Here is a 12,886-nt window from a genome sequence, read left to right as displayed (position 1 = left end):
TGCTGGGTATCCCAGCCTCCTACATTTCCGCCTCGTTCCTTACCTTGCCTGCCTTGATCTTGCAGGTCCTCTTCATCCTCAGAGTCATCATATATTTCATATATCTCCTCTACAGTCTCTTCCTTCGCTACCGCCTTGCCCTTTCTGTCCCTGTCTCTGCGCTCCGCGGCTTCCAGTTCCTCTACTGCCCTTGCTCTCTTCCTGGTTTCCATAGCGTCCTCAGTGAGGTTTCGACGCAACTTCGCTCTGTGCCAGCTCTCCACCACCTTTCCTCTCCTCACTCTCTGAGTTCCTAAACAGTTTCCTCATTGTCGATCCTTTCGCTGCCGCCCGTTTATAATCTTCCTTGCTCTAATCCGCCTACCTGTCAACTTGGCCTTCCGCTGCCACCTGTTACTTTGCCCTCTGCCTTTCCTATCAATTATCCTTCTTCCCTCATTTCCATTTATGGAGTCTGACATACCGTTTTTTCCTCCTCTCCGATCACTTGCGTTTATTATCTTGCTGTGGGGTGTTTGTTTCTTACCTGTCTTCGCACACTTATGCTGTACTGTAGCTTGCCTGCCCATTATATCATTCCCCCGCCTTGACTGACACTCATTAAATTTCTGGGATTGCCGATCCATCTCACCTGTCCGTCGCACGAATGCTATGATTCTCATTTGCTGCTTGCCCATGATTCTCATTCGTTGCTTGCTCATGGTCATAATTAATGATATCGGCCAATTCCTCCCATTCTTTGTTGGGCCGCAACATTCTCCACTGATTGTCTATTTTGCTGTTTCGACCCTTGCAACCCCAATTCGCAAGGAAATCTGCCGCTCGGTTTCCATTCCTTTTCACATGATTAAAGATTTTATAGTCAATTCCTTTTAGTAGGTCCGCCATTTCTTGAACAATCCCTGCCGTTCGCCAGCTATTGGTGATCTGCTCCCAGTTCTTCCCGTTGTTAAGTTTCTTTAGGATTTCAATTGCTATCTAAGAGTCTCCTTCTATCTCCAGGTTTCTATAGCCATTTCTAATCGTGATTCTCAAGCCTTGGTGAATCGCCCATAACTCGGCCTCATTATTTGTCATCTCCCCGCCCCACTCTGCATAGATCCATCTGGTGTTTCTCTGGCTGTCGCGGAAGATACCTCCGAATCCGGCATTACCTGGGTTCCCCTTCGATGCCCCGTCAAAGTTTAACTTCATAAAATTATCTCTGGAATATGCAAACTTGTCATAGCTTTGAGGTCGCGTACTATTTCTGCCATTTTTTTTGGTATGCACCATTTCATATTTCAAATTTAGTTTCTTTAAAATTTGCTCGTCTCCCTGATCTACTTTCCAATCATCCGCATCCCATTTTTCCACCATAATTGATTCTCTAGTTAATTTCACTTCTCTGTTCCATATTGTTTCCGTATTTTTAGATTTGTCTTGGAATACTCTGCGATTCCTTTCTTTCCATAACATCCATATCACAAAACCCGCAATGAGATCCCAGGCCTTTCGAACTACTTTACATTGGAATTTTTCCTTTTGCCAATGGAAAATCACTTCATTTATTTCTCTCGGGGGCCTCTCAAGTTTCTGGAATAGATTTCCGGTTTCAATCCATAGCTTCCTGGCATATACACACTTGATTAACAGATGATCTTGTGTTTCAGCTTCCTTATTGCATAGGTAACATTTTGAAGGCCCACTGAAACCTTTCTTTTGGAGTTTATCCCACGTCAGGATCTTGCCCTTAGCTACTAGCCATGCAAATAAGGTAATTTTCGGCCACCAGTTGTTACCCCAGATGACCTTCCAGTCTTGGTTTTCTTCGTTGGTCCCCTGTTGGTCTGCCAGATAGTATGCCTCCTTGACTGTGAAGGATCCTTTCATTGAATTCCCCCATCTGAGGATATCCCTACCCGTTCTAGCTTTTATTTTCCTGGACTCCACCTCTTCCATGAACGCTTCCTGTTGTTCTTGATCTATCTCGATACCCCATTCCTCTGGTGTTATCCATTTCCGCCAGATTCCATCCAATTCGTCTTCTTTCCAGTAATCTTTGACATATATACGGTTATCCCCTATTTTTTCCTGTATGTTTTGGATTTTTTGTATTCTGCTCATTTTCCCTCTTTGTTGCCATTTCTCGTCCCAGAATTTGGCTTCTCCTCCTCCTCGAATTTCCCAGAAAGCATTCTTTTCTACTATATCACGATTTTGTCGGGCTAGATCCCAGATTGCCGAGCCTTTCGGGGTTTCCTGCAACCGGTAGATATCCTCCGTAGTGTCTGGCATATTGTACTTGTGCCTCCATAGTGCTTTCCATAGGTCATTGCCCCCTCTTAGCCATCGCCACCAAAGTTTTGCACCGAGCACCTTGTTGAGTTTATCCAGATGCGCAGACCCAAGCCTCCTTCCTCCTTTCGTTTCGTCAGGTGTTTCCATGATACTAAGGCCCACTTCTTCTGTTGAGTCGATCCTCCCCAAATGAATTTCCTCAGAATTTCTCTGATCTTGGTGCAGACTCCTTGTGGTACAGCCATAATCGATAGCGGATATATGGGGATTGCCTGCAACACTGATTTCACTAATACAATCCTTTCAGCAATATTTAAAGTTCTGAAGGCCCAGTTAGCCACTCTGTTTTTTAATTTCTCTAAGACTCCTTGCCAATTTTTCTGTCTTTTAGAGTTGAAATCCAGTAAGTTTCCCAAGTATTTAGTTGATTTTGACTGACTCCATGGTATTGAATATAAAGGTGCATGACTTTTCCTTATTGATCTCCAACCCATATGCTTCCGCAAATAAGTCCAAAACCTTCTTCAGATTTCTCACTTATTTTACAGTTGACTCTCCAAATAACATGATATCATCAACATATTGCTGATGGGTTATAGGAAATTCATTACCCCATAGTCTTAGCCCCTTGATTTTATTTGCTGCTCTTTCTTTTTTAAGATACCTGCCCAGACCCTCTGCTTCTAGTATAAATAGAAAAGGTGATAAGGGATCACCTTGTCTTATTCCTCTAGATGCCTTAAAGGTTTTCGAGGGAGTTACATTGACTAATATTGAAAAATTTGGAGTTGATATGAGACTGTGAACCCACTTTATCCACCTAGTACCAAAACCGAAACTTCCCAAGATTTCTTCCAAGTATTGCCAGTTGATTCTATCATAAGCTTTCGACAAGTCTAGTTTAATCATCATTCCTTTCTGCTTCTTTGCCTTCAGTGTATGAATTACTTCTTGAGTAACCACTAAACCATCTAGAATTTGTCTACCTTCTACGAAACCAGTTTGTTCAGGGGATATTAATCTGTCTAACAGGGGTTTCAGTCTTTTGGCCATCAGCGATGCAATTATTTTGTAGATAACATTACATAGGGCAATGGGTCTAAATCCCTTAGCATCCTCTGAATTGTCATTTTTTGGAATCAAAGTGAAAAAAGTAGAGTTAATGGCTGGCCATACCTTTTGATTTATACGGGATTCTTCTATCAGGTCCAGAATCTCCCTTCCAAGAAAGTGCCAACCCTCTTGATAGAAATCAACCGTAAAGTCGTCCGGTCCTAGCGCTGTACCTTTCTTCATGCTCATCACCACTTCCTCCACCTCTTCCAAACTAGCTGCTCTCATTAGGGCTCTATTCTGGTCTTCAGTTACTATCCTGGGAATGGCCTTGCAAACTTCCTTTATAGCTTCAGACCTGTCCATGTGGGGTTCAGTCAATATTCCTTTGTGGTATTCCATCAGCACTTTTTCAATTCCTTCCTGTTCAACAATCCTCTCTCCACTCTCGTTCTTGATAGATAGTATCCTATTCCTTTGCCTGTGTTGTATCATTGCTTGATGAAAAAATCTAGTGTTCCTTTCCCCCTCCCTTAGCCACTTTATTCTAGACTTCTGTCTCCATAAAACTTCTTCCTGCTTTCTCCTCTCCTCCAGTTTTCCTAGAATTATCCCTTCTTCTCTGCTACTTTCCTCTGTCCTACCTTCAGTTATTATCCTTTGTTGCAGAGCTTCCATTTCTTCTTCCAACTTCTGTTTTTCCTCCATGATGTTTCCGAATTCTTCCTTGTTCCATTTCTTTATCCTTCCTTTTAACTCTTTAAGTTTAAGTTGGAAGGTATGCATTTTTCCCTTTCCCTGTACTGTGCTTTGCGTCCACCATTCTTCCATTTTTTTGATAAATTCCGGGTCTCTAAGCCAAAAAGCTTCAAATCTGAAGGGCTTCTTGCCAAGGTTATTCTTAATATCCACTTCCAGTCTAATTGGCCAATGATCTGAGCCAAGGGATGGCATGATCTTTGCTTCTATGAATACATCTCTGTTCATAATTGTTTCTGATACTAAGAACCGATCTAATCTGGATGCTATTTGATTCCTTCCCCCTCTCCTGTTATTCCATGTATAGACTCCGTTGATAGTTGGTAAATCTACCAGCCTCAGACCATCTATCATGTCATTGAACATTTCCATATATTGGTCTGTTTTCCTTATACCTCCCTTTTTCTCTTCTAGAGACCAGATTAAATTGAAATCTCCTCCTACAATCCATGCTGTCTCCGGATGTAATCTTCGAGTTGCTTGCATATTTTTAATGAAATTTTCTCTGTCTCCCGGAGTATGAGGACCATAAACCCCTGAGATAATAACCCTTTCCTTCGTCCCCGCTATTCTTCCTGTGCCTGTAAGGATTCTGGTCATGCTGGTCCAACTCTCAAAAATTATCTCGTTTGGGTTCCACAACATTGCAATGCCTCCCGCTGATCCGATTGCATCTTGTCCCATGACTTCGTATTGGAGTTTGCTGTTTTTGATTATTCCTTCCATTTGCTGCATGGTAATCTTTGTCTCTTGGAGGATCATAATACTTGGTCTGTCTTTTTTAAGTTTCTCTTTCATATATCTCTGCTTACCCTTACTATTCAGACCCCTAATATTCCAACTGATAATAATCATTTTAAACTTTTGGAGGAGTGGAAAAATACCTCTGACAGAGGTATCACTTTACCTGAGTTTATCAATATTTCGCCAACTTTTTGGATCGTTTCATTCATCGTTTTCCTCCCTCTTTTCCTGCTACTTTTGCCAGCACCGCCAATTCCCATCTGACCTCTTTCCTGTTCTCCTGATGTGGTATCCTGTTTATCCATATTCTCCCCTTTTTTATCTTTGTATTTTTGAAATGCCTCCTTATATAATTGTTTTTGACTGTCTGGTATGAATCTTTCGTCCAAGTTTTTCCATTCCTGAATTAGTTGTCTCATAATTCTTTCTTCCTCTGCCTCGTTTTCCTTCTGGCTTTCCGTCTCCATTTGGGTTTGGTTAGTTAGTATTTCTATCTTTTCAGCAGCTTCCTCTTCATTCATTACTCTTGCTCCTGTGTCTTTCTCTCTGGTTTCCTTGACTATTTCCATGGGTTCATTCTCTGGATCTTCTTCCTCTTCCACTTTGTCCTCACCCTCTTCACAATTTTCCTGGAGGATTTTAAACTTGTTCTGACTTTCGATGTTCAGTGGTCTCGCTTGTGTCTGTGTTTTTAGACCTTCTTTACCAGCTTTCTTCTTTCTGGTAACCTGTTGGAAACCCTTGTCTGTCTCCTCAGTTCTCTCTGCTTCCCTTTACTGTTCTTATTTTTTCCTTATGTATTCTTCCTCCTTGTTTAATGGGCATTGTCTGTATAGGTGTCCATACTCATGGCATCTTCTGCATCTGAAGGGGATATGCTCATAATCTAATGGCTGTTGCCATACTTCATCGTGGTATTCTAGTTCTATGTATTCCGGCAGAGGTTTGGCTATATTCATGTATACACATAATCTTGCATATGATGTATACTTACCTTTTTTCGTTGCTTCCGCTACCTTGACAAAAGCACCAATCGTGTTGCCTATCCCCTCCATAATCTCAGGATCCCAAAATTCCACTGGTAATCCAAACAGTCTGACCCAGATCGGGGCTTCCAGCATCTTTTCATTATCAAGGTTATATCTTTCTTCCCAGTACTTCATGAACAGTCCTGCATTGTTCATGAAATATGGCCCTTCCTCAAAAACCCTTTCTTTATCCCCCAGATTCGCAAATATGGCTGTAAAAAACCCTTTTGCTCCTAGTTTCAGCTCAATATGCCCTTTTGGCCTCCATCTTTGGTAAATCCACCTGTGTAGTTCTTTTTCAGTAGGCCAATACCCAACGAACTTGCAAATCAATGCATGATATTTCATGTAGCTGTTGTATTCCTCCAGATTGTTGTTGGGTATTACGTATCTAGGTTTTTTCTGAGCCCTTGGTAAACACTTTCCTCCGGTCTTCATTTGCCACAAATTTCCCATCACTAGTGCTTATTTATTATTCTCCTTGGCATCGCTCTGGTTGCCGCTGCCGCTTGCCTCTCCTGCAACGATATTCTTATAGGAGGGGATATCTCCCCTCCCTTGCCGATTTTCCATTGTTGCCCTCAGCACAGACTGTATTAAGAGCTTCTGCTCCTATGCTAACGTTTCTTGCTATCCCCTTATTATTTAAATTTATTTTAATGTGATATGAAAATTATGATTTTTTGGAAAAAAATTGACAATAATTTTATTAATAAAATTAAAATTACAATATAAAAAATTGGCTGGATTCAATTTATTATTTTTATTGTTTTTTTAATTGATCCAATCTAGAGAAACAGGATGAAGGCATCCCAAAGGAAAGATGCTTGAAGGATAACAAATCTTTCTCCCAATGAGGAAATTGTTGATCATCAATCCAATGATGTTGAAGGAGAATACCTAAATGAGAGGTCAAGAAGCTTAGAAGGTACACTATTGTTCTATTATGAATGCAAAGAAATAGGTCATTGATCTCCTAGTTGCGCATGCTCGTTATTAGAAGATACCTCTCAAGAAGAGGGAAGAATGTCTCATGGTGAGAACGAAGAGAGATATCATGATTTCTCATCCATAGGAGAAAATAAGAATATCCTTGGTAGTGATGAAGAAAAGGCTCAAAGTGAAATATCTCTTGGTCATGGGTCTGTTAGTAATTCTACTAGAGAAGAAAAATATTTAGATAAGAAGATGTATTTCAAAAAGAAGCTAATCTCTTCTCTAAAAGAGATCATGGAGCTTGTAAAGACAAACCAAAAATAAGAGTAGCTACAAGAATACAAGGTTCAGAATGATGGTTTGAGAAGAAAAATTATTGATCTAAATGTTAAAAAATGAGAGTTTAGAAGGCTGAATGAGATGCTTACATTCATAGTGGGATATTGAGGGAGACTAGAGGAAGAAGGAGATCCTATAGTAGCCATATTGAACACAATTTCCATTGCATTCATGGTGTGTGCCCCTTTATTTGTAGTCACATTTCATAATTAAGAAGAAAAGAGTAGAGAATAGGTATTACCTTATAGCTAAGTTTTTCTTGTATCGGGATTTATAAACTACCATGGATATTCCACTAGAACAATTCTTTAAAAAAATTCTGATAAAATACTGAAATATTTATTATGAATATTAATTCCCTTTACATCTCATATTATATATTTGTTTATTTTATGCTAAAATGAATAAATTAGCTAATATGTGAGAAAAATGGAACATAAAAAAATAAATATGTCATCAGACACAACAAACACAATTTTTTCCCTAAGAAACCCTTATAGGAAAAAACCCAGTTAAAAGGTGAAGCTACTATGCTCTCTTTTATTTGGTATGGAAATGCGCATGTATAAAGGAAGAGGTACTCTCTATATATTTACTTGATAATTATGGGTTGTATGGATGTTGTAGAACTTTAGCACCTAATGCTCTAGTATCTAACTTCCTACCCCTAGTTTCTTTTCTCAACCATGGAACAAAATGTGGCTAGCCCCATTTTCATGAATAATGGGGGTTGATGTGGCATCTTCTCATACCATGGTGGCCAACATGGAATTTTAACTTGTGGGAGGCATAAATTTTGCATATAGATTATAATTAATATGATTCTTCCATCATTCAAAAGATATTTGAGGGTTGAATAGTGCCATAGGGTCTAACACAAGTGAGAGTTTTTTGAACCCAAAAAAAATCATTTAATTCTTCAAAATGGATTCACAATTTTCTCGATCTAAATTCTCCAAACTAGGACCCCCTTTTAAAATGACCATGAAAGCTTATTCCTCATTTTTTTTCCACTTCAAAATCATCGAGATAGATGAAAAACAATATAATGATCCAATCTAGAGAAAAAGGATCAAGGCATCCCAATGGAAAGATACTTGAAAGATAACATACCTTTCTCACAATGAGGAAGCTATTGTTCATCAATCCAATGATGTTGAAGGAGAAGACCTAAATGAGAGGCCATGAAACTTAGAAGGTATGTTATTTTTATATGATGAATTTAAATAAATAAGTCATTTATCTCCTAGTTGTTCATGTATTATTAGAATATACCTCTCAAGAAGAGGGAAGAATGTCTCATGGGAAGAATGTCTCATGCATAGGAGAAAATGAGAATATCCCTCTTAGTTATGAAGAAAAGGTTGAAAGTGAATTATATATTAGTCGCGAGTCTGTTAGTAATTCTGACAGAGAAGAAAATGATTTAGATCAAAATATTTATTTAAGAAAGAAGCTAAGATCTTCTCTAAACTGGTCAAGGATTTTGTAGAGGTAAACCAAAAATAGGAGTAGTTGCAAGAATATGAGCTTTAGAATGATGGTTTGAGAAGAAAATTTATTGATCTAAATGTCCAACAAGGAGGGGTTATAAGACTGAATGAGATGTCGACCAATCATCTTAATGAAAGAGAAGCCCATTGTGAGAAACTACAAGATAAAGTAGTCTCATTGAGACATGATTTAGAAGAGGCTAATCATCAGCTGTCTCAATATTAGAAGATTAAAAAGGGATTCAATGAAGTTTTGAGTCTCAAGAAAGAAAAGTAGAAGGAGTAACTAATTAGGATGAAGCAACTGCGAAGTCCAACAAAAATAAAGGAAAATAAATTGCTAGATAACAACATCATTGAGTAAAGTAGAAGCAACGAGAAAAGGAAAATAAACAATATAATGTTAAGCAACAACAACGAGGAAAAAGGATGAAAAACCCTAATAAACAACAACATCAAAGGGAAGCCGAAGGTAGCATTCCAAATCACTATGGGAGGCAACAACAACAAAGAATTTCCTTTGGAAGCAAATCAAAAAGTGATGGAAGACACTTGAATAACCAAAAAAGATTCTTTTCCCCTGAAGGACAAAGAACTCAAAGAAAAAGAATCGTCATAGATTATGCATACAAATGAGGCAACTCAACCATTTGATATGAAAAGACACAAAATAACACATGAAAGTGATTTTGTCTTCATCTCTTCGTTTAAAGGAAGCAACATGCAAAGGAGTGAAGGGAGTAAGCGAAGATTTGATCCTTCCCTCAAAGAAAACTAGAGAAGAATGAAAAGGTATGATCCTCTTAATTCTATAGTAAACTTCTCTAAGAATACTAGTTGCATTAAGTATACACTTCATGCCAACAAAGAAACAAGAAGATCATTTAATTCTTCTTTGCAGAAAGAAAAATTCCAACAAGAAGGTTTTGGTGAAGAAAGCTAAAATGAAGGAGAAGTGTCCTCCAACCCTGTATAACCAAGATAGATTCCAAGAAGGGATGTGTAAGAAATTGGAAGGTAAAGCTTCTATCATGACCCAGTCTATGAAGGTTTGAACGAAAAGAGAGGACAATCTACTAAGGGGAATTAAACCCCCTATTTATCTTCATTAAAGAAGGGAATGACTTCAAGTGAAGCCAAGAGAGTTAGATGTAGGCATCAAAAATTTTTCATATAGAGGTGCATCTAAATGATAGAGGTAAGACAGAGTGCCCTCGTTGATTACAACAGTGAATTGTTTTATTTAAATTATATCAACATTACATGAGTGAAGAGAAGTTGCAACATAAGTGTGGAATGACAAGAGGCCAAAAGTTAAATCGGGTCCAAAAGATTAGTCCCCATGCAGGAGTAAGAACGTAGAAGCAAAGGATAGGAAGGCATAAGCAAAGATATCATAAAAGGGAGAGAGAGCATTGGCTCACGGGGGTTTCTTTATTAGTAGTAGCAAGAAACAATCTTTACTTGCAAAAAGAGTCATTACTTAGGAAGTCAAAGGTTTACATCTTGGGTGAAGTACCCTTATTTCATTTATTTTGTGAATTTAATTATGCCTAACAATTTTGGGTTCACGAACATGATTAATACAAGCAGTGGTTCAGGTGGGCTAACCTTTTATATAAATGGACATCTCTTTTTGAGAAGTCATAAGAATTTTCCTGGTGCACTGTCCAATTTGTATCAATTTCTTGGTTCAATTGGTGTTGTGTAAGAAACAATACATACTTGTAGAAGCATGATCTTAAGGGGGGAAGCATTTAAGATGCTCAAGTGAAGTGAACACATAATATGTAATAGAAACAACAATGAAAAACAAGCCAAAATACATCTCTATTAGTTGGTATTTGTAGCAACAACAATACCATATGTAGTTTTCATGGATACGTAGATGCTTTGGCAAAAGAGAGGGCCAAGCAGCAATAAGGTGTTCAAAACCGAATGAACATTCAAAGAAGAGATAATATATGTTTAGGGGAAGCATATCATATATGTATGGTTCCCAAATTATCAACAACAACTACAAGGAGAGACAAACATATGTTTACTAATGCTTGGTTTTGCAAGTGTCTTTGCCCATGATGGTGTAGCTAATCTTGAATGACAAACTTCAATTACCTCATCAAAAATATTTCAACCATTGAGAAGAGAAGTCTAGAAATGAGAATGCACCTTGATAATCCGATCCTTAAACATTAATTAAAGAGGGGGAGAGATAAATTTTTTGTCCTCTGCCATTGATGTCAAAGGGGGAGAGAAATATATTTGTGCCTCATGAGGGAGAGAATGCTTATGACAACCATTCATGTAGGGAGAGAATCTCAATGAAAACCATTCATTGGATAACATTCTATTTGTTGAATGTAGCATGAGGAGTGGCCATCAAACTAGATAAGTGATGTATGCCAAAGGGGGAGATTGTTTGAGAATTGACATTATTAGGATGGTAGATATCATTAAGTGTGTTAGCACTGATTTCCACCAGGCTAGAATTGATGTCAGAGGCATAGTGTGTTTGACATTGATGTACATGGAATGTTTACCTTAGGGGGAGTCTTGTGGTTACTGTAGTCTTTGGTAGAGAATCGTCATAGTAGTAGGATAAATGAAGAATCCATAAATATTATAGATATAATGGTTATATGTCTTGGGCTTTGAGATCATTTCTTCTCAAAAAATTATTTTAGATGTTCCTGGAAATGGAACAGTTGGATAATGCTCAAAGAGAGATTTCCAATGGTATTTTGAAGTCTGAAAAAGGCTTCTTGGACCAAAAGATATGACCAGTCAAAGTGTGCAAATAAAAAGGTAAAAAAAAAGGGTTCACAGCCTCAAGGTTTTGCCTTTCCCTTGTGTTTCACAATAAATTTATTTATTAATGGAATTTTGGACATAGGAGGATTTTGGAGTAAGGTTAGGACTTAGGCATAGTCAAGCTTAGTTAGAGGTTAGAACACACAACAAAGTTTGGCAACAGTACAAAGGACCAACATCGACCCTCGACTTGTGAGGGAACAAATACAGGTGGAAAGGGTGATAGGTGGCATCACTTGGAGGTGGCCACGTGGTCTCAATGATTTAAACATAGGGTGAAGTGGAAACATGGGAAGAGGACACATGGCATGTGTTTTCGACAATTTCAGGTGGCCAAGTGGGCCAAATCTAGGTGACATGTTGATCTTAGTTTATGTATTTTATGCAATGGATCATGATAACAAAAGCACATAAACTTCAATATTTTTTGTATAAATTTAATAGTTAAAAATGGAGAAACCTACAACGTCAAACACAACAAATTGATAACAGAGTTCACCCCTCCTGGGCTACGTCTCTTGGTCCAACTTCCAATAGTGGAATTTTTATTTATATGCTAAAATTTTCAATAAATCATCATACATGGTTCAATATGCAAAAATAACACTTCCATTGCATCCAGAATGCCCCAAAATCCCTGTCTAGGCTCTTCTTGAGCTCAAAAAGGTTGAAAAATGAGCAAGATATAACCATTTCTCCAATATGGTCTGTAAACTACTCTCCAAAAGTGCATGACTATGCTAAATTGGCAACATACTTGTTTCATCCCAATTGATTTGGTGCTTAGGTTGGAATCCCATAGGTCGCGAGTTTGATCGACACCTTTCGACAATGATTTCATTGTTTTAATTATAATTTTCTTTTAAACATTGGGCTGCTCCGTAAGCCACACACCTGGTTTCATGGGGCCACATGGGACTGAGGGGAATGAGCTAAATGCCACACACTCTCCCTAGCCCCACTCCTGGTCTCGTGGTTGTCATATGGCCCTAGGCTTGGGTGTGAGTAGGGTGCCACATGCCCCAACCCCTATCTCCCCATCGGTGGTTGCATCCGTTAACATAACAATGGGCCATTGGCCTAATATTCACGCCCACCTCCTAGTTCGCTATGGTAAGTCATAAAACCAAGGTTGGGCTGATTGGGCAAGCCTTCTGACCTAATCCTCTTCCCAACCATTACACCACTTAAACCTTAAACACAAGTGGGTGACCGTAGTTAATAAGGATCACCTGTGGCCCAATGGTTGGGAACTTGTTTCACTGGTTGGAGGTTGGGTGTTCGAGCTTGGTGGAGGTTTATCGATCCGTTGAACAAATTTTCAGTGCCAAAACCAGGGAAGTTCAAGGAGGTCTCTCATAAGGCCACGTGGCACCCTTTGATTGGCCCACATGGTGACTTATGATTGGTCCACCAATTGAACCATACATCCAATAACCGCAC

The 12,886-nt window shown here is 38.8% G+C and overlaps 1 protein-coding gene across 1 annotated transcript; it reads right to left on the bottom strand.

The window, feature by feature from the left end:
* Positions 1-978: 978 nt before the first annotated feature.
* Positions 979-4,776, bottom strand: LOC149194723 (uncharacterized). The gene is made up of 3 exons (XM_089407773.1): positions 4,154-4,776; positions 3,108-3,814; positions 979-2,552 (listed from the first exon to the last, which is right to left on the bottom strand). Exons 1-3 carry the CDS (start codon positions 4,774-4,776, stop codon positions 979-981), a joined length of 2,904 nt encoding a protein of 967 aa, XP_089263899.1.
* Positions 4,777-12,886: the final 8,110 nt, after the last annotated feature.

This window comes from Pinus tabuliformis, chromosome 2_2 (genome assembly GCF_031772625.1).
Source record: "Pinus tabuliformis cultivar Carrire ecotype Pingquan chromosome 2_2, CPIR1, whole genome shotgun sequence".
Classification (NCBI taxonomy): Eukaryota; Viridiplantae; Streptophyta; class Pinopsida; order Pinales; family Pinaceae; genus Pinus; species Pinus tabuliformis.
This window is presented reverse-complemented; position numbering and strand designations above follow the sequence as displayed.

What these genes read in the sequence shown, in the direction of transcription:
- LOC149194723 (XM_089407773.1), bottom strand. Translation starts at nt 4,776, where the DNA reads ATGGGACAAGATGCAATCGGATCAGCGGGAGGCATTGCAATGTTGTGG. An exon ending in ATCAAAAAAATGGAAGAATG is followed by an intron (nt 3,815 to 4,153) that starts GTGGACGCAAAG and finishes GATACAACACAG; the next exon opens with GCAAAGGAATAGGATACTAT. An exon ending in CTTGGGAAGTTTCGGTTTTG is followed by an intron (nt 2,553 to 3,107) that starts GTACTAGGTGGA and finishes TCAGTGTTGCAG; the next exon opens with GCAATCCCCATATATCCGCT.